Source organism: Salmo salar, chromosome 10, assembly GCF_965601325.2.
Source record: "Salmo salar chromosome 10, fSalSal1, whole genome shotgun sequence".
In the NCBI taxonomy this organism is placed as follows: domain Eukaryota; kingdom Metazoa; phylum Chordata; class Actinopteri; order Salmoniformes; family Salmonidae; genus Salmo; species Salmo salar.
This window is the reverse complement of record NC_138300.1, coordinates 62,205,001-62,230,598: the sequence shown is the minus strand read 5'-3', so window position 1 is coordinate 62,230,598 and position 25,598 is coordinate 62,205,001. Positions and strand designations below refer to the sequence as shown.

At 47.9% G+C, this 25,598-nt stretch overlaps 1 protein-coding gene, 6 non-coding genes and 1 pseudogene across 10 annotated transcripts; all 8 read left to right on the top strand.

The window, feature by feature from the left end:
* Positions 1-565: 565 nt before the first annotated feature.
* rl28 (60S ribosomal protein L28) lies at positions 566-5,612 on the top strand. 4 transcript variants are annotated; one of them, NM_001165298.1, is given in 5 exon segments: positions 566-575; positions 1,392-1,482; positions 2,133-2,256; positions 2,520-2,638; positions 5,475-5,612. In NM_001165298.1, coding segments are annotated over 4 exon segments (414 nt in total). In that variant the 5' UTR covers positions 566-575; positions 1,392-1,401; the 3' UTR covers positions 5,565-5,612.
* A 3,145-nt stretch (positions 5,613-8,757) lies between these two features.
* LOC123724917 (U5 spliceosomal RNA) lies at positions 8,758-8,874 on the top strand. The gene has a single exon (XR_006757394.1). It is a non-coding gene; the product is annotated as a U5 spliceosomal RNA (small nuclear RNA).
* A 349-nt stretch (positions 8,875-9,223) lies between these two features.
* Positions 9,224-9,414, top strand: LOC123724668 (U2 spliceosomal RNA). Its single transcript, XR_006757209.1, has one exon. It is a non-coding gene; the product is annotated as a U2 spliceosomal RNA (small nuclear RNA).
* An 840-nt stretch (positions 9,415-10,254) lies between these two features.
* LOC123740671 (U5 spliceosomal RNA) lies at positions 10,255-10,371 on the top strand. The gene has a single exon (XR_006768515.1). It is a non-coding gene; the product is annotated as a U5 spliceosomal RNA (small nuclear RNA).
* A 3,556-nt stretch (positions 10,372-13,927) lies between these two features.
* On the top strand, positions 13,928-14,094 carry LOC123735162 (uncharacterized; annotated as a pseudogene).
* A 738-nt stretch (positions 14,095-14,832) lies between these two features.
* Positions 14,833-14,949, top strand: LOC145858796 (U5 spliceosomal RNA). Its single transcript, XR_014379274.1, has one exon. It is a non-coding gene; the product is annotated as a U5 spliceosomal RNA (small nuclear RNA).
* Positions 14,950-19,001: 4,052 nt separating this feature from the next.
* LOC145858734 (U2 spliceosomal RNA) lies at positions 19,002-19,187 on the top strand. The gene has a single exon (XR_014379212.1). It is a non-coding gene; the product is annotated as a U2 spliceosomal RNA (small nuclear RNA).
* A 692-nt stretch (positions 19,188-19,879) lies between these two features.
* On the top strand, positions 19,880-19,996 carry LOC145858795 (U5 spliceosomal RNA). Its single transcript, XR_014379273.1, has one exon. It is a non-coding gene; the product is annotated as a U5 spliceosomal RNA (small nuclear RNA).
* The last annotated feature ends 5,602 nt before the right edge of the window (positions 19,997-25,598 follow it).

Below are 25,598 nucleotides of genomic sequence, written 5' to 3'. Positions count from 1 at the left end.
AAGCTGTCCGCTCAAGGGGAAGCTTCTTAAAAACACCAGTCTCAACGTGAAGTGACTAGAAACGATATAGGTCAAAACACACATCACAAGTGAGACAGCACTACATAAAGAGATACCTGATAGCAACGACTCTGGTTAGAAAACAGGGTTATGGCTAGAAGCAATCCTGCCTTTATCAGAATTTACTTTTCGTAGCAGATTGGGATAATTAGGCTTAGAAAAGGCTTAACTAAAATGCAAAAACAACTACTTTTAATGAAAGCTCGACCCATGTAGACATGACCGATAAACAGAGGCGCACAGTGATGACGTAAGAGACAAACTACACCGTTCTGTCAAAGTGTCCCTCCGACATACATTTAAATAAATAGTACATTGTAAAATTAAATATTAGATTTTATTCAAACAAAAATGATTTTATAAACGCATTTTTAGAAAATATTGCCGTTTGTCTGACTTCTGATTCATCTTCTGATTTTCTCTCAGAAAAAAAATGATTTCAACGTGCATGGATCTATCAAATACTCAATGTAATGCGGCTTCCGCCCTTTTCTATCCTCTTTTTCCGCTGACAGGTAACGTGGTTGTTTGGTATTCTTGTAGTCGTATTAAAAAAAGTGGAACAATTTGACCTGTCTGCTATGTTTAGATTGGTAATTGTTTAAAAACGTACGTTTTTATTACATAGGTGTGATATTGATTGTAGCGATACTTTTTATATACATTTCTAATCTAACTACTTCAAATCGGTCAGCCTGCTGCTAGGCCGGCACTAAGTCAGTCTGCCATACTACGAGGTAAAGTTAGCTGGCGTGGTTGCTTGTCCTATACAAGAGCACGGGGCTTCAACGTGCGCCCGCATTTGTAATCTGGTGTAGCTAATGTTTGTCAACTATATATTTTTTGCATATTGTAAATCCCTTGAATCGAAAACAGTTGAAGGGCTTAACACGCCATCTTCAGTCTTCTTCAACTGGACCATATTCATGCAATTTAGGTACCTAACTTCCTATCCTAGTTATTTAGCTAATTTAATTAGAGGTGGCCAATTACTAGTTGGGTACATTTTTGCCAACTATAGGAACGTGACAAAACGATCCTGCCAAGTTGCTCTGTTTTATAGCCTGGCTTTTAGTTAACGTTAGCCAAACGAATAATTAACTTTTGCAAAATGTGCCTTTGATTCCCATGTTACTTGACTAACTTGTATTAAAGGTATTTTGGCAATGAGGCCGTTTATCTACTTCACTAGAGTCCGATAAACTCGTGGGTACAATTTGAATGTCTGTCCAGTATGGAGGAAGTGCGGTATTTTCGCGCGCCAATTTTAACTAGCCATGGCGCAATGACTGGGTATCTGCTATCCCTTTAACGCTTATTGTCTGCCCCAGGTTCGTCAACATGTCTTCTCATCTGCAGTGGATGGTCATTAGGAACTGCTCCAGCTTCCTCATCAAGAGGAATGGACAGACTTACAGCACCGTGAGTACAACTAACAGAGACGGCCAAGAATCAGTGGTCCTAGTAAATGTACCCCACATACCTGGTGGATCATGAACTTGGTCATGCATACAGTCAATGTTCTTTGAGTTTGTTGAAATGTTGAGAATTCGTCTATGGTCTGTTAATTCTTTATTCACATAACAAAGAGATGAATGTACACTGAACAAAAGGAGAAATGAACATACAATTCTGGCAACAGCTCTGGTGGACATTCCTGTAGTCAGCATGCCAATTGCATGCTCCCTCAACTAGAGACATCTGTGGTGTTGACAAAATAGCACATTTTAGTGTCCTTATTGTTCCCAGCACACGGTGCACTTGTGTAATAATCATGCTGTTTAATCAGCTTCTTGATATGCAACACCTGTCAGGTGGATGGATTATCTTGGCACAAGAGAAATGCTCACTAACAGGGATGTAAACAAATTTGTGCACAACATTTGATAAGTCTTTTTGTGCGGAACATTTGTGTTATTTCAGGTCATGATGCGTTAATATTTTGGTTCAGTGTACATATGGATTGACCATGCAGGGTCGTGCTGCAGGATTTGTCAATGCTGCGATTGAGGATTTAAGAAACAAGTTCAATGGGATTTGTTAGTCAAATGTAATTTGCATTTGTTTAACAGGAGCCCAACAACCTGAAGTCCAAGAACTCCTTCCGTTTCAACGGGCTGGTGCACAGGAAGACTGTTGGTGTTCAGCCTGCAGCTGATGGAAAGGGTGTTGTTGTCGTGCTGAAGAAGCGTGCAGGTAAACATGGTTCTCCATAATACCAACCAGGAAATGCAAGTACAGTTCCACCACATACCTGTTTATGGTGATTTTCAATACTTGTCATGATAATCCACCTCTGTGAATCACCTTAGTTGTCTTGCTGCGTCGTGTTGCTGTAAAGATATTGGTAGTTGTTGTACCTGTGAACCTGATCATGGCTGACATGTCATTGATTTAGGTCAAAGCGTACTCTGAGAATGTGAATTGAGGGGGTTTGGACTTGTATTATTACTCCTCAGGCCAGCGCAAGCCCGCCACTTCATATGAGAAGATCACCATCAACAAGAACTCGCGTGCCACTCTGAGCAGCCTGAGGCACATCATCCGCAAGAACAACTACAGGAAGGACCTGCGCATGGTGAGCACTCTGCTAAACCACTTGTTTTTCTACTGGTCTTCAATATTTGCTAGGGACCAACCGGGCTTTTCACAAAAGCCTGTAAACCCTGTTGGATTCAGGACCAGGATTGAACACTTCTGTAGTCCCACACAAGTTTGCATCTTAGATGATGATGGGCCAATTTTCCCTGACATGGATAAAGGGCTAGATTCTATCAAATACGTGCTAGCCGACATCTGCATAGCGGGTTGTTTTGGCAGTGTAGGAAGTGGAACTGTGTTAGTGGTCAAATCCACAAGCGGCTCCTTGCATTTCCTTATTGCGGACACTGCCATTGTATTTTCCATGAAACCACACCCAACTTTATCTGACATCCCGTGCATCCCATTCAAACACTCAAATGCGTGATGTTCAATCGTCTACACCTTGATTACACTGATTATACTCCCATCCAAATAAACATGCATTAGAATACACTTTCTTTCTTTGTTTTGAACTTCTAACACGTTAGGCATAATAAGGTAGTGGTTTGTGACACGAGCAGCTGCTCACCACAGACACCGCCAAAATATCCGCTATACATCGTTAACCCACGATGTCTGCCAACGTGGGTTAACGCTCAATCTGATTCAATTGAGGCCTGAGCCTTGTCCTGGACTAAAGTATGTCTAATGGAAGTTCTCCATTGAAAGTGCTTTTTTAGTCCAGCTCCGGCTTACACGGAACCCAAACTGGCTGCGCGTGTGCGACATCGTGCATAAATGTATTTTGTCCCCCCACACTAAACGCCATCATGACACGCAGGTTAACCTCTCTGGGCTAGGTGGGACGCTTGCTACTCAACAGCCAGTTGAATCCTGTGGCGCGTTATTCAAATCCTTAGATATGCTATTACTTCAATTTTTCTAAAATATGACTATTTTACAGCATTTTAAAGATAAGACTCTCGTTAATCTAACCACACTGTCCGATTTCAAAAAGGCTTTACAACGAAAGCAAAACATTAGATTATGTCAGCAGAGTACCCAGCCAGAAATAATCAGACACCCATTTTTCAAGCTAGCATATAATGTCACATAAACCCAAACCACAGCTAAATGTAGCACTAACCTTTGATCTTCATCAGATGACAACCCTAGGACATTATGTTACACAATACATGCATGTTTTGTTCAATCAAGTTCATATTTATATCAAAAACCAGCTTTTTACATTAGCATGTGACTAGCATTCCCACCGAACACTGCCGGTGAATTTACTAAATTACTCACGATAAACGTTCACAAAAAGCATAACAATTATTTTAAGAATTATAGATGCAGAACTCCTCTATGCACTCGATATGTCCGATTTTAAAATAGCTTTTCGGTGAAAGCACATTTTGCAATATTCTCAGTAGATAGCCCGGCATCACAGGGCTTGCTATTTAGACACCCAGCAGGTTTAGCAGCGGCGTTTTGTTCGTGCATTCTAGACACTATCCTAAAGGCTAAATAAGGGTGACGAGCATGGCGCAATTCGTGACAAAAGAATTCTAAATATTCATTACCGTTTTTCGAAGCATGTCAACCGCTGTTTAAAATCAATTTTTATGCCATTTTTCTCATAAAAAAGCGATAATATTCCGACCGGGAATCTGCGTTTAGATAAACAGACAAAGGAAAAGAAACCATTCGGTCGAAGCGGGCACGTGCCTAAGCCCATAGTACTGAGTGGCCACTTGCCAAAAGCGATAAAGTGTTTCAGCCAGAGCCTGCCTCGATATCGTTCAACGTTTTCCCGGGCTCTGAGACCCTATGGACGACGTAGGAAGTGTCACGTTATTGCACAGATCCTGAGTCTTCAATAAAAAGAGCCAAGATGAAACGCTACTTCTCAGACAGGCCACTTCCTGCTTGAAATCTTCTCAGGTTTTGGCCTGCCATAGGAGTTCTGTTATACTCACAGACACCATTCAAACAGTTTTAGAAACTTTAGGGTGTTTTCTATCCAAAGCCAATAATTATATGCATATTCTAGTTACTGGGTAGGAGTAGTAACCAGATTAAATCGGGTACGTTTTTTATCCAGCCGTGCAAATACTGCCCCCTATCCCCAACAGGTTAAAATATCAAAACAAACTCTGAACCAATTACATAAATTTGGGGACAGGTCGAAAAGCATTTATGGCAGTTTAGCTAGCTTGCACTTGCTAGCTAATTTGTCCTATTTAGCTTGCTGTTGCTAGCTAATTTGTCCTGGGATATAAACATTGAGTTGTTATTTTACCTGAAATGCACAAGGTCCTGTACTCCGACAATTAATGCACACACACAACGGTCAAGCGAATCGTTTCTAGTCACTTCTCCTCCCAGGCCTTTTCTTCTCTGGACTTTATATTGCGATTGGCAACTTTCATAAATTAGGTGCATTACCGCCACCGACCTCGTTCGTCTTTCAGTCACCCACCTGGTTATAACCAATGAGATGGCGGCACGTGGGTACCTGCTTCTGTAAACCAATGAGGAGATGGGAGAGGCAGGACTTGCAGCGTGATCTGCGTCACAAATAGAGCTGACTTCTATTTTAGCCCTTGGCAACGCAGACCCTAGTTGGCACACGCGAGCAGTATGAGTGCAATAATTGAATAATACAGATTTCTAAATTTATTTTGCAACGCACGCAACGCGAGCTGTGTAGTCAGGTTATTAGTGTACAGGAAACCGGCCCTGGCAGTGGACATGAATAAACCGATAGGGCTGAAGGTTGTATAATGGGTTTATGGTCTGACTTCTAGCAAGTAAAAGATGGATCCAACAATAACATCTTAAAGTTGAAAGAAGAGTCATTTGAGTGATGTCTTATGTTTTCCCAGGCTGCTCTGCGTCGTGCCAGCGCCATCCTGTTGAGCCAGAAGCGTGTGGTGGTGGTGAAGAGGCGTTCCAAGGCTGCCAAGACTGCATAAAGTTGCCGAGTTATGACAAATAAAAATAAATGTTGGGTTTGAAAAACACTACCTTGTCAGTCTTCAATCTTTGGGTCTTAAGAATAAAGTGCAATACCTCAAGTTGGCGTAAGTGGCTATAACACCACTGTATCATGTGTTTGATGGGTCCTAGGAACACTTATTTTCCATTTGATGGTATAAATGTTTTGTTTTTGGCAGACCTAATTTAAATGGTGCTATGCAACATCCCCTGTTTCTGATTCATTCAATCTAGTGATTTAAATCCACAGCCCAGTCCCTGGTTTCCCAATATCGATGGAACTTACGAGTGTTTTAACGATGCATCTTTCCTACAACGGCCGGATATGTCACATGCGCTTCCCCAAATGCCATGCATAGAGAACAGTCGCTTCGTGTGTCGATATCAGGGGTTGGAATACATTTTTAGAGAAACTGGAACGAAAGTGAACAGAGCAGTTATTTTAAAAGCATGGGAGTCGGTTGATAACTTTGTTCCGGGCAATTTTCTTGTCCAACGGAATTTTGCCCTCACTCTCTCAAACTAGTCTACCAGCTGAAAGTATTTGCCTGTGTGTGCTGGTAGGTAATGTGCTCTTCCCCCTCTGAAGCTTAGACTACTGTAGCCTGACATTTTTCATTAGAGAAGAATGGATTCCATTTTCAATGCTAGTTATGGATACTGTAGTTATCATGTTTCGCATTGGATTTATTAACTCTGCGCACACAAGCTTGTTAGCTAGCTCTGGGAAGTTCAAGGACATTAAAAGTTACTCCATAGAAGCCGCTCCTCCGTAGATTTGAACCGGTTGGCCTAATTCAGATAATGCATGTCATAAGATGACCAGCGCTTCAAGCCAACCCTCTTCCTGTCCCGCTCTCTTCCCACTTGCAAAATATCAGTCGTGTCTCGCACCCTATGCTTGGTTGTCCACTGTAGCTTGCCAGCTCCATAGCAAGCTGCTCTATCCACGCTGATTGCTGATGCAATTAAAAGGGTAATTCTCAACCCCAATTTCACCCTTTGCCCAACCCCTTCCAATTAAAAAAAAAAAAAAATTCAGCTGAGAAGTAAGAGAAAATTGCTCATAAATGTAGTTATCTGAGACCATACAAGTCCACTGGCACACTGATAATTGTCGCCTCTATTAGGTTTTGATGGGACAATGCATGTTAAGTGTTTAAAAAAAATTATCCCTCTATCTTTTCCTGAATGAAATTTGCCACCTCAGCTGAGAACTCCATTGCCTAAATGGTCACCAGATGGCGCCGCGATCGGTTTCGCTAGTTATCTTGCTAAACGTTTTTTAATATTAGGCACTTATTGAAATGACCAACAAATTCCACAAAGTTGTCAACACTTGAATCACAGAGATTCATTATGACCACTTCCTTCCGTTTGTATATTCGAGAAAGGTGTTGATTTGATTAAAACCATGAGGGAAATTTGACTAAATGCAACTGCTAGTAGCTACAACAATCAGTTCAGCTCCAGCCTCTAGCTGTAATTCAGGTAGCAGTGTCTAACAAAATCAAATGTTTTTGTCACACACATGGTTAGCAGATGTTAATGCGAGTGTAGCGAAATGCTTGTGCTTCTAGTTCCGACCATGCAGTAATATCTAACAAGTAATATAACCTAACAATTTCACAACTACCTTATACACACAAGTGTAAAGGAATGAATATGAATATGTACATAAATATATATGAATGAGTGATGGCCGAACGGCATAGGCAAGATGCAGTAGATGGTATAGAGTACAGTATATACATATGAGATGAGTAATGTAGGGTATGTAAGTATTATATAAAGTGGCTAGAGATAAATTGATTACATCAATTTTTCCATTATTAAAGTGGCTAGAGTTGAGTCAGTATGTTGGCAACAGCCATTAATTGTTAGTGATGGCTGTTGAACAGTCTGATGGCCATGAGATAGAAGCTGTTTTTCAGTCTCGGTCCCCGCTTTGATGCACCTGTTCTGACCTCACCTTCTGGATGATAGCGGGGTGAACAGGCAGTGGCTCGGGTGGTTGTTGTCCTTGATGATCTTTTTGGCCTTCCTGTGACATCGGATGGTGTACGTGTCCTGGAGGGCAGGTAGTTGTCACCCGGTGATGCGTTGTGCAGACCTCACTACACTCTGGAGAGCCTTACGGTTATGGGCGGAGCAGCTGCCGTACCAGGCGGTGATACAGCCCAACAGGATGCTCTCGATTGTGCATCTGTAAAAGTTTGAGTGTTTTTGGTGACAAGCCGAAATTCTTCAGCCTCCTGAGGTCCCCCGTTTTCCCGCCATAAAAAAAAACATTGGCCAGGAGTGTGTGTGTGTCTCTGTCTGTTTTTGACCCCCCCAAAAAAATACAATCACTTCACCAGGATTGTCTGTCTGTCTGTCTCTGTCTGTCTGTCTGTCTGTCTGTCTGTCTGTCTGTCTGTCTGTCTGTCTGTGACTTTTTACCCACAGCCCTCGCCATAAAAAAAATACATTGGCCAGGAGTGTGTGTGTGTGTGTGTGTGTGTGTGTGTTTTTGAGCCCCCCCCAAAAAATACAATCACTTCACCAGGATTGTTTGTGTGTGTGTGTGTGTGTGTGTGTGTGTGTGTGTGTGTGTGTGTGTGTGTGTTTTTGAGCCCCCCCCAAAAAATACAATCACTTCACCAGGATTGTGTGTGTGTGTGTGTGTGTGTGTGTGTGTGTTTTTGAGCCCCCCCCAAAAAATACAATCACTTCACCAGGATTGTTTGTGTGTGTGTGTGTGTGTGTGTGTGTGTGTGTGTGTGTGTGTTTTTGAGCCCCCCCCAAAAAATACAATCACTTCACCAGGATTGTGTGTGTGTGTGTGTGTGTGTGTGTGTGTGTGTGTGTGTGTGTGTGTGTGTGTGTGTGTGTGTGTGTGTGTGTGTGTGTGTGTGTGTGTGTGTGTTTTTGAGCCCCCCCCAAAAAATACAATCACTTCACCAGGATTGTGTGTGTGTGTGTTTTTGAGCCCCCCCCAAAAATACAATCACTTCACCAGGATTGTCTGTCTGTCTGTCTGTCTGTCTGTCTGTCTGTCTGTCTGTCTGTCTGTCTGACTTTTTACCCACAGCCCTCGAAAACTTGGAAGAGTGGGTTCGGGGACCACCCGCGGGGACCCGGCCTAGAGTGCACCGTGTGTGTCTCGGGCCCCGACCTCTGACTTCCATACGACTCTGGTTTCTCTTCATTACGCACAAGCCTTTCGCCTTTTACTAAAGACTTCCGTGGAGAGGAACACTTACGAGTTCAACGTATTTTTGGAAGGGCTTTGCTTCTGGCAGAGCCCGGTATCTTGTTTCAAGAGAAATTGACAGAGATGACGCCGAGACTTTTTGCTCAGGCGTTTGACTTGAAGCCGGCTGACCGACCGGCGTATTTTTTCCACTCAAAGTAGTCGCTCGGGCAATTGAGTTCAAGCCCGACGATGACTGGTGTATTTGCCGGGCATTGAACAAATAGTCGCACTAGGATTAAAGAGCTAGTGACCTAACGACGCATTAGCGACTTTTAAAAAAAAACACACCCGCCTGTCACCAGGGAAGCGTTGGGTGAGGAGGAGCCAACTTTTGCCAAACCGATGAGGTCTGCCGAGGCCCCCGGGGGCCCGGCGGGTGCAGGGGTCAATTTGTGGGTTATCGCTTCTCGGCCTTTTGGCTCAGATCAAGTGTAGTATCTGTTCTTATCAGTTTAATATCTGATACGTCCCCCATCGGGGGACTACATATTAAATGGATTTTTCGAACAGGGAGTCGGAAATGGGGCTTGCTCCGTCCGCTCCACGCATCGACCCGGTATTGCAGTACCTCCGGGAATGGTGCAACACTTTTCTCCCATTGTCAAGGAAAAAGAAATACACCAAATCTATGTAAAACAGCTAGCAGAAGAAGAGAAGGAATGAAAAAAGAAGAATCATCCAAACTGAAACAAGTGCGAAGCCCCCTTCATGGGGGTCCCCCGTTTTCCCGCCATTTTACTTAAAAAAAATAAAAAAAAAAAAAAAAAAAAATACATTGGCCAGGAGTGTGTGTGTGTGGTGTGTGTGTGTGTGTTTTGAGCCCCCCCCAAAAATACAATCACTTCACCAGGATTGTTTGTGTGTGTGTGTGTGTGTGTGTGTGTGTGTGTGTGTGTGTGTGTGTGTGTGTGTGTGTTTTTGAGCCCCCCCCAAAAAATACAATCACTTCACCAGGATTGTGTGTGTGTGTGTGTGTGTGTGTGTGTGTGTGTGTGTGTGTGTGTGTGTGTGTGTGTGTGTGTGTGTTTTTGAGCCCCCCCCAAAAAATACAATCACTTCACCAGGATTGTGTGTGTGTGTGTGTGTGTGTGTGTGTGTGTGTGTGTGTGTGTGTGTGTGTGTGTGTGTGTGTTTTTGAGCCCCCCCCAAAAAATACAATCACTTCACCAGGATTGTGGTGTGTGTGTGTTTTTGAGCCCCCCCCAAAAATACAATCACTTCACCAGGATTGTCTGTCTGTCTGTCTGTCTGTCTGTCTGTCTGTCTGTCTGTCTGTCTGTCTGTCTGTCTGTCTGTCTGTCTGTCTGTCTGTCTGTGACTTTTTACCCACAGCCCTCGAAAACTTGGAAGAGTGGGTTCGGGGACCACCCGCGGGGACCCGGCCTAGAGTGCACCGTGTGTGTCTCGGGCCCCGACCTCTGACTTCCATACGACTCTGGTTTCTCTTCATTACGCACAAGCCTTTCGCCTTTTACTAAAGACTTCCGTGGAGAGGAACACTTACGAGTTCAACGTATTTTTGGAAGGGCTTTGCTTCTGGCAGAGCCCGGTATCTTGTTTCAAGAGAAATTGACAGAGATGACGCCGAGACTTTTTGCTCAGGCGTTTGACTTGAAGCCGGCTGACCGACCGGCGTATTTTTTCCACTCAAAGTAGTCGCTCGGGCAATTGAGTTCAAGCCCGACGATGACTGGTGTATTTGCCGGGCATTGAACAAATAGTCGCACTAGGATTAAAGAGCTAGTGACCTAACGACGCATTAGCGACTTTTAAAAAAAAACACACCCGCCTGTCACCAGGGAAGCGTTGGGTGAGGAGGAGCCAACTTTTGCCAAACCGATGAGGTCTGCCGAGGCCCCCGGGGGCCCGGCGGGTGCAGGGGTCAATTTGTGGGTTATCGCTTCTCGGCCTTTTGGCTCAGATCAAGCTCGGTACTGCGGTGCCTCAAAGCTCGCTGAGTTAAAAGCCGATGGCCGGAGGGCGGTGAGAGAGTTTTAGATTTTTGGCGGGAAAAATCTAAACAAATTTAAAATACAGCCATACCGAAATGGCGGGTAGCGGGAACACAGGGTCGGTTCCGAGGGCCGGACTAAAGAACACAGTAAGATTTGCATGGAAGCAAGAAGGAGAAGTAAGGATGCCGAGGGACACCTTTGCGAGGACCGTGTTGATGGGGGCGCTATCTCTGAAAGTCCCAGATGTGATGTGCCTGCAGGGGAACTCAATGGAGGAGGCATACGATGTAACTTTCTACACGGAAAGTAAGAGTGATGAAGTAATGGAGAAGGTAAAGGAGGCAAAGGGGGAGAGACCTCTGTCCTTTTTCAACATCGTGTGCCTGGCAAGAAGGAATTTTAGAACAATAAATATACATATGTATAATCCACACGTGACGGATATGGCAGTGGCAGCCTTTTTGGGTCGCTACTGCGAGGTAACATCGGGAGCCAGATATGTAAAGGACTCGCTGGGCTTCTGGAACGGCCGCCGCCAATTCCAGGTGCTCCTAAGGGAAGATCCGGGGGGGTTTGAGGGCTTTTTGCATCCCCCTGCGGTGTTTTCTTTAGGGTCGGACAGAGGCATGCTGTTCTATGCTCGTCAGCCACCTTTCTGCAGGAAATGCAGGGAGTACGGGCATGGAACAGCTTCATGTGGGCTGGTAAAATGCAGGTTTTGCATGTCGGAGGAACATGAGGCCAAAAATTGTACGGCACCAAAAGAATGTCATGGGTGTGGCAGTAAGCAGCACCTGTTTCGAGAGTGCCCGGCGAGGCAACAAACATACGCGGCAGCGGCTGCTGGGGGAAGGATGGCCGGAGGAAAGGGCGTGGAGGAGAAGAGGAGGCTAGGAGAAGGGGACCTAGGTCACAGGCCGGAAGAGGCAGCAAGGAGGATGGTGAGTGGGGAACCGGAGAAGCAAGCCCGGTCCTTGCCAGCTCCAAACGTCGGGGGTAAGGTCGTTTTGGAGAGGTCATCGGTGGAGGTGGTCCCGGAGACCCAGGTGTCAACGGGTACTCAATCCATCAGTAGGCCGCCGGGAGAGGTTGGTGGAGCAACGGGAGAGTTGGGCTCATCCCTCGACGAAGTCTTCATAGATGAAGAGGCTTTCGGGGCCCTCTAAAAAAGAGTGGGTAAAAGGGAAGTCGGTGTGGAGTGTGGGGGGTGTCCACTCATCAGGGGTTGGGATTTTGTTTGGGACTAGGGAGGTGAAGGTGGAAGGCACGTACGTTGCAATGCAGGGGAGGGTTTTGGGGGTGGACATAACGTTAGGGGATTTTAGACTTAGGATTATAGGGGTATACGGGCCACAGACGGTGCCAGAGAGAAGGGAGATGGTGGAGAGTCTGGCACCTCTGTGTGCCACAAACAGAGTTTTGATAGTGGGAGGGGATTTTAATGTAGAATTAGGAGGGGTAGGGGATAGTAGCGTGGGGGCCATCACCGGACTTATGGCAAGCCATGGTCTGGTGGATGGAGGCCTTAACACTACTCCGGCGCTAGCAGGTCCCACGTGGCGTAACTCTCGGGGGGTCGAGCGGAGGCTGGACTATGTATTTCTACCCAAATCCTTGGGGCTTTTGTCTGGGCGTCTGCTGCCTGTGTTTTTCTCGGATCACGACGGGGTACTCCTTCGGGTCAAGGCGCCTGTCTGCCTTTTCGGTAGGGGGTACTGGAAGCTCGACCGGGATATCCTGGAGGAGCGGGCTTTTGTAAATGTTTTTTCTGTTTTTTTTCGGGGGCTTGAGGGTCTCCGGCCAATGTGCGGAGGGGTTTTGGAATGGTGGGAGGTAGTTAAGGTAAGAATTAGGGTATTTATTATTGGTTTTTGTAAGAGGAAGGGGAGAGAGGAGAGAAGGGAGGTGGAGCAGCTCCAACGTTTACTCGATCTTGAGTACGAGGCTGGTAACCTCGGTACTTCGATGGACGTTGAGCACGCTACCAGCCTCAAGGCTCAGCTCAGGGAGGTGCACGAGCGGAAGGCCCGTGCTTTCCTGCAGCGCGCACACTCTGAGTTTATAGAGCAGAATGAGACCTGCTCTGCAGTGTTTTTCAAATCAGTTAGGGAAAAGCAGATAAGACAGGTTTTTTATGGGGTGAGGGATGGACAGGGTAGGGTGGTTAGGATAATGGTGTGGTCCAACACGGGTCCTCGGGCTGAACAGCTGCCGTGGCACTTCAGCCATGCGGCAAAGTGGCTACGTGCGCATCCCGAGGTTGAAGTCGCCCGAGTAGGTTTGGACCACAGACGCCTGTACGAAGAGGTCAGACGGACCGTTTGTGCGCCCCCTGTGGTGGGTACCCCTGCTGTGGTCTGGGAGACCATACAGGCGCGGGGCCTAGACAATCGTCTTAAGGATCTAAATTGGTTAAGCCTCCACAAGTGCTTGCCGGTAAGATCCATCATGTACCGGCATAGCTTGGCACGGTCCCCCCAGTGCCCGAGACCAACTTGTGGTGGGGAGGAGACAATACGCCACATGTACTGGGACTGTGCTTTCGCAGGAGTAGTGTGGGCCAGGGCTCAGGGGTTGCTAGGGAGAGTGAAGGAGGGTTTTGTTTTAACATGGGTGGGGGTGGAGAGAGGGGTGGGGAGAGCGGGGGGGGTAGGTAGGGATCGTTTTCTGTTGTGGCTGCTTATCAGTCTTTTTAAGAAAGGGCTGTGGGATGCCAGGCAGGGCCTGGTTAAGTCAGGAGCAGACTGGGGGGTGGAGGGAATAGTGAGGAGAGTGGAGGGAGATTTGAGAGGGAGGATAAGAAGGGAGGAGAGGAAGTGGGGTCACCATGCTGCCTTAGAGCGGTGGAAAGGGGGGTTGGGGCTGGTCAGGTAGTTAAGGTTTAGAAGGCAGGTTGGTAGGTTTTTGGGGTTTTGGATTACTTATGTTTATTGATGGCTTGTGTTTGTATTTGATTTTTTGCTGCAGCCCCCTAGAAAAGTTGTGGGAGGGTGTTGGTTGCCCATCTCTTCCAAGAGAGAGAGGGTTTCAGAGTTTTTGGAAAACTGATGGGTTGTTTTTTGTTACTAGTTCTGTTTGGATAGGGGCAACTAAAAGGTTAAAAGACATGTGAATTGTTTACTGTGTAAATGCTTGAAAAGTTAGAATAAAAGCTTTGAATCATCTGTTCTTATCAGTTTAATATCTGATACGTCCCCCATCGGGGGACTACATATTAAATGGATTTTTCGAACAGGGAGTCGGAAATGGGGCTTGCTCCGTCCGCTCCACGCATCGACCCGGTATTGCAGTACCTCCGGGAATGGTGCAACACTTTTCTCCCATTGTCAAGGAAAAAGAAATACACCAAATCTATGTAAAACAGCTAGCAGAAGAAGAGAAGGAATGAAAAAAGAAGAATCATCCAAACTGAAACAAGTGCGAAGCCCCCTTCATGGGGGTCCCCCGTTTTCCCGCCATTTTACTTAAAAAAAAAAAAAAAAAAAAAAAAAAAAATAATACATTGGCCAGGAGTGTGTGTGTGTGTGTGTGTGTGTGTGTGTGTGTGTTTTTGAGCCCCCCCCAAAAAATACAATCACTTCACCAGGATTGTTTGTGTGTGTGTGTGTGTGTGTGTGTGTGTGTGTGTGTGTGTGTGTGTGTGTGTGTGTGTGTGTGTGTGTGTTTTTGAGCCCCCCCCAAAAAATACAATCACTTCACCAGGATTGTGTGTGTGTGTGTGTGTGTGTGTGTGTGTGTGTGTGTGTGTGTGTGTGTGTGTGTGTGTGTGTGTGTGTGTGTGTTTTTGAGCCCCCCCCAAAAAATACAATCACTTCACCAGGATTGTGTGTGTGTGTGTGTGTTTGAGCCCCCCCCAAAAATACAATCACTTCACCAGGATTGTCTGTCTGTCTGTCTGTCTGTCTGTCTGTCTGTCTGTCTGTCTGTCTGTCTGTCTGTGACTTTTTACCCACAGCCCTCGAAAACTTGGAAGAGTGGGTTCGGGGACCACCCGCGGGGACCCGGCCTAGAGTGCACCGTGTGTGTCTCGGGCCCCGACCTCTGACTTCCATACGACTCTGGTTTCTCTTCATTACGCACAAGCCTTTCGCCTTTTACTAAAGACTTCCGTGGAGAGGAACACTTACGAGTTCAACGTATTTTTGGAAGGGCTTTGCTTCTGGCAGAGCCCGGTATCTTGTTTCAAGAGAAATTGACAGAGATGACGCCGAGACTTTTTGCTCAGGCGTTTGACTTGAAGCCGGCTGACCGACCGGCGTATTTTTTCCACTCAAAGTAGTCGCTCGGGCAATTGAGTTCAAGCCCGACGATGACTGGTGTATTTGCCGGGCATTGAACAAATAGTCGCACTAGGATTAAAGAGCTAGTGACCTAACGACGCATTAGCGACTTTTAAAAAAAAACACACCCGCCTGTCACCAGGGAAGCGTTGGGTGAGGAGGAGCCAACTTTTGCCAAACCGATGAGGTCTGCCGAGGCCCCCGGGGGCCCGGCGGGTGCAGGGGTCAATTTGTGGGTTATCGCTTCTCGGCCTTTTGGCTCAGATCAAGCTTGGCACCGAGGTGTCTCAAAGCCCGCTGAGTCAGAAGGTCGAAGGCCGGAGGGAGTAAGAAGGAAATCCAGTTAATGTTATTTTCAACTTGGATTTTGGCTTTTTTCCGTGAAGAGATGGCGCAACAGCAGCGCAGGGTCGGTCCCCAGGACTGGACTTAAGAACACAATCCGTTTCGCTTGGAAGAAGGAAGAAGATACACGCTTGCCAAGAGATTCTTTTGGAAGAACCGTTTTGATGGGGGCCCTGAAAGTCAAAGTCCCAGAGGTTATGTGTCTGCAGGGAAATGCTATGGAGGAAGCATATGACGTGACCTTTCATACAGAAGGTATGTGTGACATAACGGACAGAGCAAAAGCGGCTGCTGGAGAGAAGCCATTGTCCTTTTTCAATGTAACGTGTCTGTTTAAGACCAATTTCAGGACTATTAATGTACATATGTACAACCCTCATGTAAAAGATATCGCCATAGGGGCATTTCTGGGCTGTTTTTGTGACGTCACGTCGGGGGCAAGATATGTGAAGGACTCTTTGGGATTCTGGAATGGCCGCCATCAGTTCCAGGTGCTCCTTAGGCCGGATAAGGAAGGGTTTGATGGCTTCCTACATCCCCCGGCGGTCTTTTCTCTGGGTTCGGACAGGGGGATGCTCTTCTACACCCGTCATCCCCCTTTCTGTAAGAAATGTAGGGAGTACGGGCACGTTACGGCTGCCTGCAGTACAGGGAGATGCAGGTTTTGCAAATCGGGGGAGCATGAGGCAAAGGACTGTAGGGAGCCGAAGGAGTGCCACGGGTGTGGTAGTAGGCTGCACCTGTTCCGGGACTGTCCGTCCCGTCGGCAGTCATATGCCGAGGCGGCGGCAGGCAGAAAGGAAGGAGGAGACTCTGTGGGGGAACAACTGCAAAGAAGGGACCCTGGGTCTAGCAAGAAAGACCCAGAGAGGAAGGAGCAGGAGAGACCATCCTCACCAACGCCCACTCCACGTGCCAGGGCCGGGAAAGAGGTGGCCTCAGGGCCGTCAGTGAAAGGAGGTGAGGGGTCCGCTATCCAGAGCCGGAGGTGGAGGAGGCGGGTGGCGGAATGGAGATGGGCTCATCACTTGATAGGGTGGAGGGGCTTGGGGCCCTGGTAGAAATGGTGGAAAACTTTCCAGTGTTGGGGTCAAGGGCAGGGGAGTGGGTCTCAGACTCTGGTGTGCTGCTCGGGCAGGATGGGAAGGAACCGTCAGTAGGGAAGGTGATCCCGGAGCTGGAGCAGGAACCCTACATCGGCAAGAGGACGAAGCGGAAGGGTGAGGTGCAGAAAGAGGTGGGAGGCTTAGGGGAGGGGGCAGGCAAGCGTGCGATGGGGGTTAAAGACAGTGCCGCTGAAGTGGCCCCCCTGTCCTCACAGGACTCATCCCTCCCTTTACCCCTAGCGGAAATCGACATGACGACCTCTGCATCCTGGCGATGGAGGGTCGCAAGGCTGTTCAGAGAAGCCGGAAACCTCCATCCCCAACCCTTTCCCGGCATCATGGGCAGATGACTTGGGGGTCTTAGAGGAAGGGGGAAACGGAGTGTCCCAAGTTGGGTGCTAGCAGGTGGCCTCATCTGAGGAGGACCTGAATTCTTCGGACGGGGGGAACATTTTTGCATCCCTGTCGGAGGAGATGGAGCAGGGGAGCATCGGGTGAGCCACCTGATATGTTTTTGTTGTTAGTAGGTTGTTGTTAATGTTTTCATTATGGATAAAATTACTTTTGTTAGTTTAAATGTAAGGGGTTTGAGGGATAGGATAAAAAGAAGGGCGGTTTTTAGTTATTTAGAGGGTGTGGGGTTTGATTTTTGTTTTTTTACAGGAGGTTCACCAAAGGGATGGGGGGGATGTTGTGAGGTTTAAGAGGGAGTGGGATAAAGGGGAGTCAGTTTGGGGTATGGGGGGGTTCACTCTTCGGGGTAGGGATTTTGTTTGGGAATAGGGAGGTAAAGGTTGAGGATACTTTTGTTGTTATGCAGGGGAGGGTTTTGGGGGTGGATGTCACATTAAGAGATTGTAGGTATAGATTAGTTGGGGTGTACGGACCACAGGTGGCGGCAGACAGGAGGGAGATGGTGGACTGTCTGACGCACCTGTGTGTCACAAATAGGCAGTTGGTGATAGGGGGGAACTTTAATATAGATTTAGGGGTAGGGGGGGACAGCAGTGCAGGCGCCATCACCGGGCTAATGGCTTGCCATGGTCTGGTTGATGGTGGCCTGCACACTGCTCCGAAAATGGCTGGTCCCACTTGGCGCAACTCCAGGGGGGTTGCGCGGAGGCTTGACTATATTTTTCTATCGAGGTCCTTGGGTCAGTTGTCTGGTCGGCTGTTGCCTGTGTTCTTTTCAGATCACGACGGTGTGCTCCTGCAGGTGAGTTCTCCTGTCTGCCTCTTCGGTAGGGGGTATTGGAAGTTAGATCGGGATGTGCTGGATGAGCAAGCTTTTGTTAATGGTGTGTTTCGGGGGCTTGGGGGCCTCCAGTCCATGTGCGAGGGGGTGTTAGAGTGGTGGAGGCCTCTAGTGAGGCTAGTGTTTCAGTTCATGTGGGGTGGCAGGTACGAGTGGGTCGCCAGGGCACGCATGCTTTGCCCCATCGGGGAGGGAGGTAGGGGGGTACCACACTTCCCCCTCAAGCTGGACTCAATTTTTGTTTCTTTTTTGTTGACAGAGCTTGCTCATCCGGTAGTACACCCGTCCGGTTACCTCCTGCGGGTGTTCTCATACCAGGCGAGAAGCGTAATGGTGTTGTCTAACACGGGTCCTCGGGCGGAACAGCTGCCGTGGCACTTTGGTCACGCGGCCAAGTGGTTACGTGCGCACCCCGAGGTTGAAGTTGCCCGAGTAGGTTTAGACCACAAGCACCTGTACGAGGAGGTCAGACAGGGAGGGTGTCCGGCACCTGTGGTGGGTATCCCGGCAGTGGTCTGGGAGGGAGTGCAGGCGCGGGGTCTGGACAACAGGCTCAAGGACCTGAATTGGTTGAGCCTCCACAAGTGTTTGCCGGTGCTTTCCATTGTGTACCGGCATAGCTTGGCGCGATCCCCCACCTGCCCAAGACCATCTTGTGGCGGGGAGGAGACTGTGCGCCATGCCTTTTGGGACTGTGCCTTTGCCGGAGTAGTGTGGGCTAGGGCACGGGTGTTGTTAGGTAAGGTAAGATGGGATTTTATTTTGTCGTGGGCTCGGGTAGAGAGAGGAGTAGGGAGAGCGAGGGGGACGGTAAGGGACAGATTTCTACTATGGCTTCTCATAAGCCTCTTTAAACGGGGGCTGTGGGAAGCCAGACAGAACATGGTAAAGACAGGGAGAGATTGGGGAGTGGAGGGGATAGTGAGGAGGGTGGAAGAAAATGTGAGGGGGAGGATGAAGAGGGAGGAGAGGAAGTGGGGGCAGCATGCAGCCCGGGAGAGGTGGAAGGGGGGTTTAGGACTGTGGTAAAGGGAATAGGGAAAAGGAATAAGATAGGTATGGGGAGATAGGGAAATATAGAGATTTAGGAATCTATTTTATGTGGGTGTTGAGGGGGAGGGAAGATGCTCCCCTGATTTGTAATTTGGGTTTCATTTGTTTTGAAATTTCAAATGCCTTGTGTTGAGTTTAATGGAAGTGATGATTATGATTGTTGATGGTTTGTTTATTATGCTTATGGTTTTGAACAGTAATAAAATCTTTTAATCATCTGTTCTTATCAGTTTAATATCTGATACGTCCCCCATCGGGGGACTACATATTAAATGGATTTTTCGAACAGGGAGTCGGAAATGGGGCTTGCTCCGTCCGCTCCACGCATCGACCCGGTATTGCAGTACCTCCGGGAATGGTGCAACACTTTTCTCCCATTGTCAAGGAAAAAGAAATACACCAAATCTATGTAAAACAGCTAGCAGAAGAAGAGAAGGAATGAAAAAAGAAGAATCATCCAAACTGAAACAAGTGCGAAGCCCCCTTCATGGGGGTCCCCCGTTTTCCCGCCATTTTACTTAAAAAAAAAAAAAAAAAAAAAAAATAATACATTGGCCAGGAGGTGTGTGTGTGTGTGTGTGTGTGTGTGTGTGTGTTTTTGAGCCCCCCCCAAAAAATACAATCACTTCACCAGGATTGTTTGTGTGTGTGTGTGTGTGTGTGTGTGTGTGTGTGTGTGTGTGTGTGTGTGTGTGTGTGTGTGTTTTTGAGCCCCCCCCAAAAAATACAATCACTTCACCAGGATTGTGTGTGTGTGTGTGTGTGTGTGTGTGTTTTTGAGCCCCCCCCAAAAAATACAATCACTTCACCAGGATTGTGTGTGTGTGTGTGTGTGTGTGTTTTTGAGCCCCCCCCAAAAATACAATCACTTCACCAGGATTGTCTATCTGTCTGTCTGTCTGTCTGTCTGTCTGTCTGTCTGTCTGTCTGTCTGTCTGTCTGTCTGTGACTTTTTACCCACAGCCCTCGAAAACTTGGAAGAGTGGGTTCGGGGACCACCCGCGGGGACCCGGCCTAGAGTGCACCGTGTGTGTCTCGGGCCCCGACCTCTGACTTCCATACGACTCTGGTTTCTCTTCATTACGCACAAGCCTTTCGCCTTTTACTAAAGACTTCCGTGGAGAGGAACACTTACGAGTTCAACGTATTTTTGGAAGGGCTTTGCTTCTGGCAGAGCCCGGTATCTTGTTTCAAGAGAAATTGACAGAGATGACGCCGAGACTTTTTGCTCAGGCGTTTGACTTGAAGCCGGCTGACCGACCGGCGTATTTTTTCCACTCAAAGTAGTCGCTCGGGCAATTGAGTTCAAGCCCGACGATGACTGGTGTATTTGCCGGGCATTGAACAAATAGTCGCACTAGGATTAAAGAGCTAGTGACCTAACGACGCATTAGCGACTTTTAAAAAAAAACACACCCGCCTGTCACCAGGGAAGCGTTGGGTGAGGAGGAGCCAACTTTTGCCAAACCGATGAGGTCTGCCGAGGCCCCCGGGGGCCCGGCGGGTGCAGGGGTCAATTTGTGGGTTATCGCTTCTCGGCCTTTTGGCTCAGATCAAGTGTAGTTACCTTGTCAGTGCTGCACTTGATCAGAGAAGCGATCGTAGGCCGGAGGGCGCCCGGGAAATTGTGCTATTTATTTTTGTCAAATCATTATTTATTGTCATTATTGTTGTTTTTTTTGTCTCACCCTTGTTTATTCTTTGTCCTGGGTTAGGTGGTGGTTTTGGTGGTGGACTACAGGTGCACCAGCACCTGTAGGGTGAGTTTAAAGGCCCTCTGGTCTTTTTTCCTTAGTTATTTAATTTATTTGTGTTTTTCCCCTGCTTGTCCTGTTTTGCATCTCTCCTCCCCTGTGTATCCTATAGTCCCCTCCTTAGCTCCTCCCATTGTCTTCAGTTGTGTGTTGTCTGCTAGCTGGGGTGGCTTTCTGGCTTGTCGGCCTGCTAGCTTTAGCTTGGCCTGCTAGCCTGCCCCTTAGGCGTGGCAGGCATTGTTTGACTGTTTTTTTTCTTTACCCCCATCCCCTTTGTATCCTTAGTTTTTTTCTGTTTCTTGTTATTTGTGTTGCCAACTGAGGGACCTTTTGCTGGCTAGCCTGCTAGCTGGTTAGCATAGCCTGGCCTGCTGGTGAGGCCTGCTAGCCTTCGTGTCCCTCAAGTTTGGGCAGGTGTTTGTTAGTCAGTGTGTCCTTTTTTCTCCCTTACCCCCCTTGTTCCCCTTTTACTTTAATTAATTTGTTTTGTTAGTCTTGTGCATTGTTAGTCTTACCCCCTAGTTTGTCTTCCCTTTTGGTTGGTGCGCCGTGTTTGTTTTTGTTGTAAGGCCTCTTGGCTGGTGGGCCTGCCAGCTGGTAGGCTTAGCCTGGCCTGCTGGCGGGGCCTGCTAGCTTTCTAGCCTTAGTTTGGTTGTGTGGTTTAATTTTTGTCTCTCCCTTTTGTGCCTCTCCCTCTTGTGGAAAATATAAAACAAAAAATTCCCCTCCTAGTGTTCCTTCCCATTGTTAATAAGATTAGTTTGGTGCTGTGCTAGATAGGTTGTTGTGTGTCCCGTGGTGCTGGTAGGCCCGGTTAGCTTAGTCTGGCCGAGCCTGCCAGCTTCCTCGGGTGTCTTACACCCCTTTCCTTCTTCCCAACCCCCACACCCAACCCCCTCTCCCCCCCCCCCCCTTCCTTTCCCTCCCTTTTTTCCCTTCCCCTCCCCCCCTTTTTCACCGGTGTTGGGCTGTAAAGGGAGTGGGCCTCCATCATGTCAGCAGCACAGGTTGGCATGAGGAGGCACCATGCAGTGCGCCTCCTCTTAAAGGAGAAGGGAGGGAAAATAATGGAGTTATCCCGATTGGATTTCTCCAGAAAATTCCTCCAGAAAGAGCTCGGTTTCCATCCCGCGCAGGTAAACTGCATCTTAGCCCTTCCCTATGGGAAGGGCTTCGATGTCAGTTTTGCCAACGCCAGCTTCCTGCGGGAGTTCTGGGGGCAACTCCAGAACTCCCTGAACATCCAGGGGTCCCTCACAGCCATGTTTGAGGTGACCAAGCTGACGGATAATAGCATTAAAACCGTTATTATCCGTATGTACAATGAAACCGTACAGCCGGAGGACGTTGCAGTATGGCTGGGCAGGTACTGCAACGTGAAGGGGCCCTTGGTCCAGGTGAAGGATCCCGATGGGATCTGGACAGGGGCCTGGAGGGTGACTGTCCAGCAGAGGGAGGATCCTGGGGGCTATGGTGGGTTGAAAGCCATCCCATCCACCATAGTCCTCGGAGAGAATAGAGGCCATGTTCACTACCAGGACCAGCCCAAGCTGTGCCGTAAGTGTGGTGAACATGGCCACCTGGCAGAGGCCTGTAAAAAGGTCGTCTGCATGAAGTGCCGGGAGGTGGGCCACCGCTACGAGGAGTGCACGAACGGAAGGTCGTGCAACCTCTGTGGCGAGCGGTCCCACCTCATCCGCGGCTGCCCCTTCTCCTGGGCCAATAAGGTCAGGGCCGAAAGGAGGGAGAGGGAGACGGCGGCCGCGGACCGGACTTCTGAGCGCCAAGGGGAGGGAACGGCAGTTGCCGAGGAGGTGGTGGTGGAGCCGGTGGTGGTTGAGAATGTAGTGGTGGAGCCGGTGGTAGTGGAGGGCGCGGAAGGTGCAGTGGTGGAAAAAGTGGGAGGAGAGGACAACCCCCCCCCCCCCCCCAATCCCCCTGCCCCAGATTAATGTGACCCCTGAAGGAGAAAGGGCCGAGAAAGACGGCCCCGGAGAGATCTTGAGTGAGAACTCCCCAAGTGGGTCAGACAGTATGGAGACTGTGTCGGAAAGAGATATGGGAGAGGGGGTGGAGATTCTGGAGGAACACCTCCCCCCACGAAAAAGAAATGCGGAGGAGCTCTCCGACCCCGAACAAGGCGATGAGAAAAAGGGCAAGGTGGAATGGGAGAGCTCCCAGGGGGAGGAAGAACCCAGAACCTTCCCCCCCAACTCCCCCAACACAATCTCCTTTTTAAGTCCGGTTTTAACCTCCTCTCCCTGCCATCCCCCGTTACCCCGGCGGGAGAGAGAGGAAGTACCAGAAAAATAACCTCCTTTCAACTGTTTAAATGCCTTTTCATTTAGCACTGTTTTTACTCACCTTTTTATGGCTTTTAACATCACCACTATAAATGTGAGAAGTATAAAAACAGAAATAAGAGCACAGTCGGTTTTATCCTTTTTAGAAAGGTTTAATTCAGATGTGTTTTTATTACAGGAGTGTGGTCTACCCTTTTTATCCTCTTATAGGAAATGGGAGGACAAGTGGCAGCATGGGCCCTCCATTTGGAGTGGCTCAAATTTTAATAAAAATGACGGTGTTGCCATTTTAATCAAGACCCCACATGTGGTGGTGAGGGGGAGCACGGTGGTGGTAGGTGGGCGCGCTCTTTTAGCCAATTGTACTTTTATGGGGAGGGATTTTAACATGCTAAATGTGTATGGTTTTAACGATAAACATGACCGGTGCGCACTTTTAGAAGACTTGCAGTCCCACATGCTAGGGAGGGATCCTCTAGTGGTGGGTGGGGATTTTAATTGTGTTTTAAATAGAGCAGACAGGAGAGGGGCGGGAGAGGATTTTAAGGTAGATAGGTCAAGTGTTTTATTGCAAGGGCTGTGCAGGGATTTTAAACTGACTGATTGTTTTAAAACCCTGCATCCAAGAGAGGAGGGCTTCACCTGGACCAGTGGTGACGGCACCAGAGCCTCTCGCATTGACTATCTGTTTACCCGGGACTGCCCCCCAACTGATGCTAGAATAACCCCTGCCTTTTTCTCAGATCACGTAATGCTGACGTGCACCCTTTCACTAACTTCGGGTGTGACTGTGGGAAGAGGGCCCTGGAAATTGAACTGTTCCCTTTTAGAAGATGATAGAGTAGTTAGCCAGTACAGGGAGCAGTTCAGCCAGTGGCAGACGCTACAGGACTTCTTTGACACACGAGCACAATGGTGGGAAATGGTGAAGGGTAGGACGAGGACTTTCTTTAGAGAGATAGGAAAGAAGAAAAGCAAAGAAAAAGATAGACGCATGGTGGGACTGCAAAAGCGACTGGAAAGATATTTTAACCTTGGCCAACAGGGCTTTGATTTTAACTATGAAATTAAAGAAGTAAAAAAGGAAATGGCACTTTTAGCTGAACAGAAAAGTAAGGGGGTTATTTTAAGAAGTAAGGAGAGGGAATTAGAAGAGGGGGAGAAGTGTACAAGGTACTTTTTTAAGAAAATAGTTAGTAAGGGTAGGACAATGACAGGTTTAAAAAATAAAGATGGGTTTTTAAAAACAGACACAGAGGGAATGAAAGAAGTAGTCGAGGATTTTTATGGGGAACTGTTTGGGGAAAAAGTTGTATGTGAGGAAACCATGGGGGACGTTTTAACATACATTGACAAGATTTTACCCAACACAGACGACCTGACAAAAGACTTGACGAGGACAGAAATTGACCAAGGACTGAAACATTTTAAGAGGGGTAAATCACCGGGGGAGGACGGCCTCCCTTTGGAGTTTTATCTGACCTTTTGGGATGTTTTAGCCGATGAACTTCTGACTGTTTTTACTGACTTTGAATACCTCGACAGACTACCTGACAGTTTTAGAGTGGGGATCGTGACTCTTTTATATAAGAAAAACGACAGGACGGACCTGAAGAACTGGAGACCGATAACCCTTTTAAATTTTGATTGTAAACTTTTTACCAAGGTTTTAACACTCAGAATGTCTTCTGTCTTAGGGGAGGTGATCCACCCGGATCAAACCTGTGCCATTCCCGGAAGGAAGATCACGGACAGCCTGATACTGATCCGAGATGCCATCTGTTATGCGAGAGACAGAAACATGCGGCTTGTAGTCCTAAATTTAGATTTTGAAAAAGCCTTTGATCGGGTCTCGCACCAGTACCTCTTTAAGGTACTGCAAAAAATGGGTTTCCCGGACAGGTTTTTAGCTTGGGTGGGACTGCTGTACGGGGATATCACCAGCAAAATCCTTGTAAATGGGCATCTGTCAAAAGCAGTGGGAGTACACTGCGGCGTCCGTCAGGGCTGTCCTTTATCTCCCCTTCTGTTTGTGGCCGGCATTGAACCACTGGCACAGGTCTTGAGAAGGGACCAACGGATCAGTGGGGTGGGTATCCCGGGGAGTGGGGGGATGACCGCCAAGTGCGTTTTTTACATGGACGACGTCAATATTTTATGCACCGACCTTTTATCCGTCGACAGGACCCTGGACAGGACTGACTGGTACGGACGAGCCTCTGGGGCGAGACTGAACAGAGACAAGACAGAGGCCCAATTTTTCGGACCGTGGGCAGACCCAGACTTGACCAGACTACCACTGACTGTGAAAACGACGGACATAAGGGTACTCGGGGTAAAGTTTGACAGGGAGGGAGGAGGGAGAGGTAATTGGAGTGGGATCCTGGGGACAGTAAGACAGAGACTGGGATTTTGGGGACTACGACAGCTGACTTTTGAGGGCAAGGTTTTAATCATTAAAGCAGTGATTTTACCTGTGCTTTTATTAATCAGTTCTGTTTTTATCCCCCCTAGGAGAACTCTTTTAGCCCTGGAGCGGATGCTGTTTTACTTCTTGTGGGGGAGCAAGTGGGAGAGGCTGAGGAGGGAGGTGGTCAAGAGGCCCAGGTCCAAGGGGGGGAAAGGCTTGCCTGACCTCTACTTGTTCCTGGGCAGCCGCTACACAGCGTTACATCTTACTCTTGCCACCTCCCCGGCCACCAATAAGACCCAGGCCCTCGCAA

What these genes read in the sequence shown, in the direction of transcription:
- rl28 (XM_014123769.1), top strand. Translation starts at nt 882, where the DNA reads ATGTTTGTCAACTATATATTTTTTGCATATTGTAAATCCCTTGAATCG. An exon ending in ATGGACAGACTTACAGCACC is followed by an intron (nt 1,483 to 2,132) that starts GTGAGTACAACT and finishes TTTGTTTAACAG; the next exon opens with GAGCCCAACAACCTGAAGTC. An exon ending in ACAGGAAGGACCTGCGCATG is followed by an intron (nt 2,639 to 5,474) that starts GTGAGCACTCTG and finishes ATGTTTTCCCAG; the next exon opens with GCTGCTCTGCGTCGTGCCAG.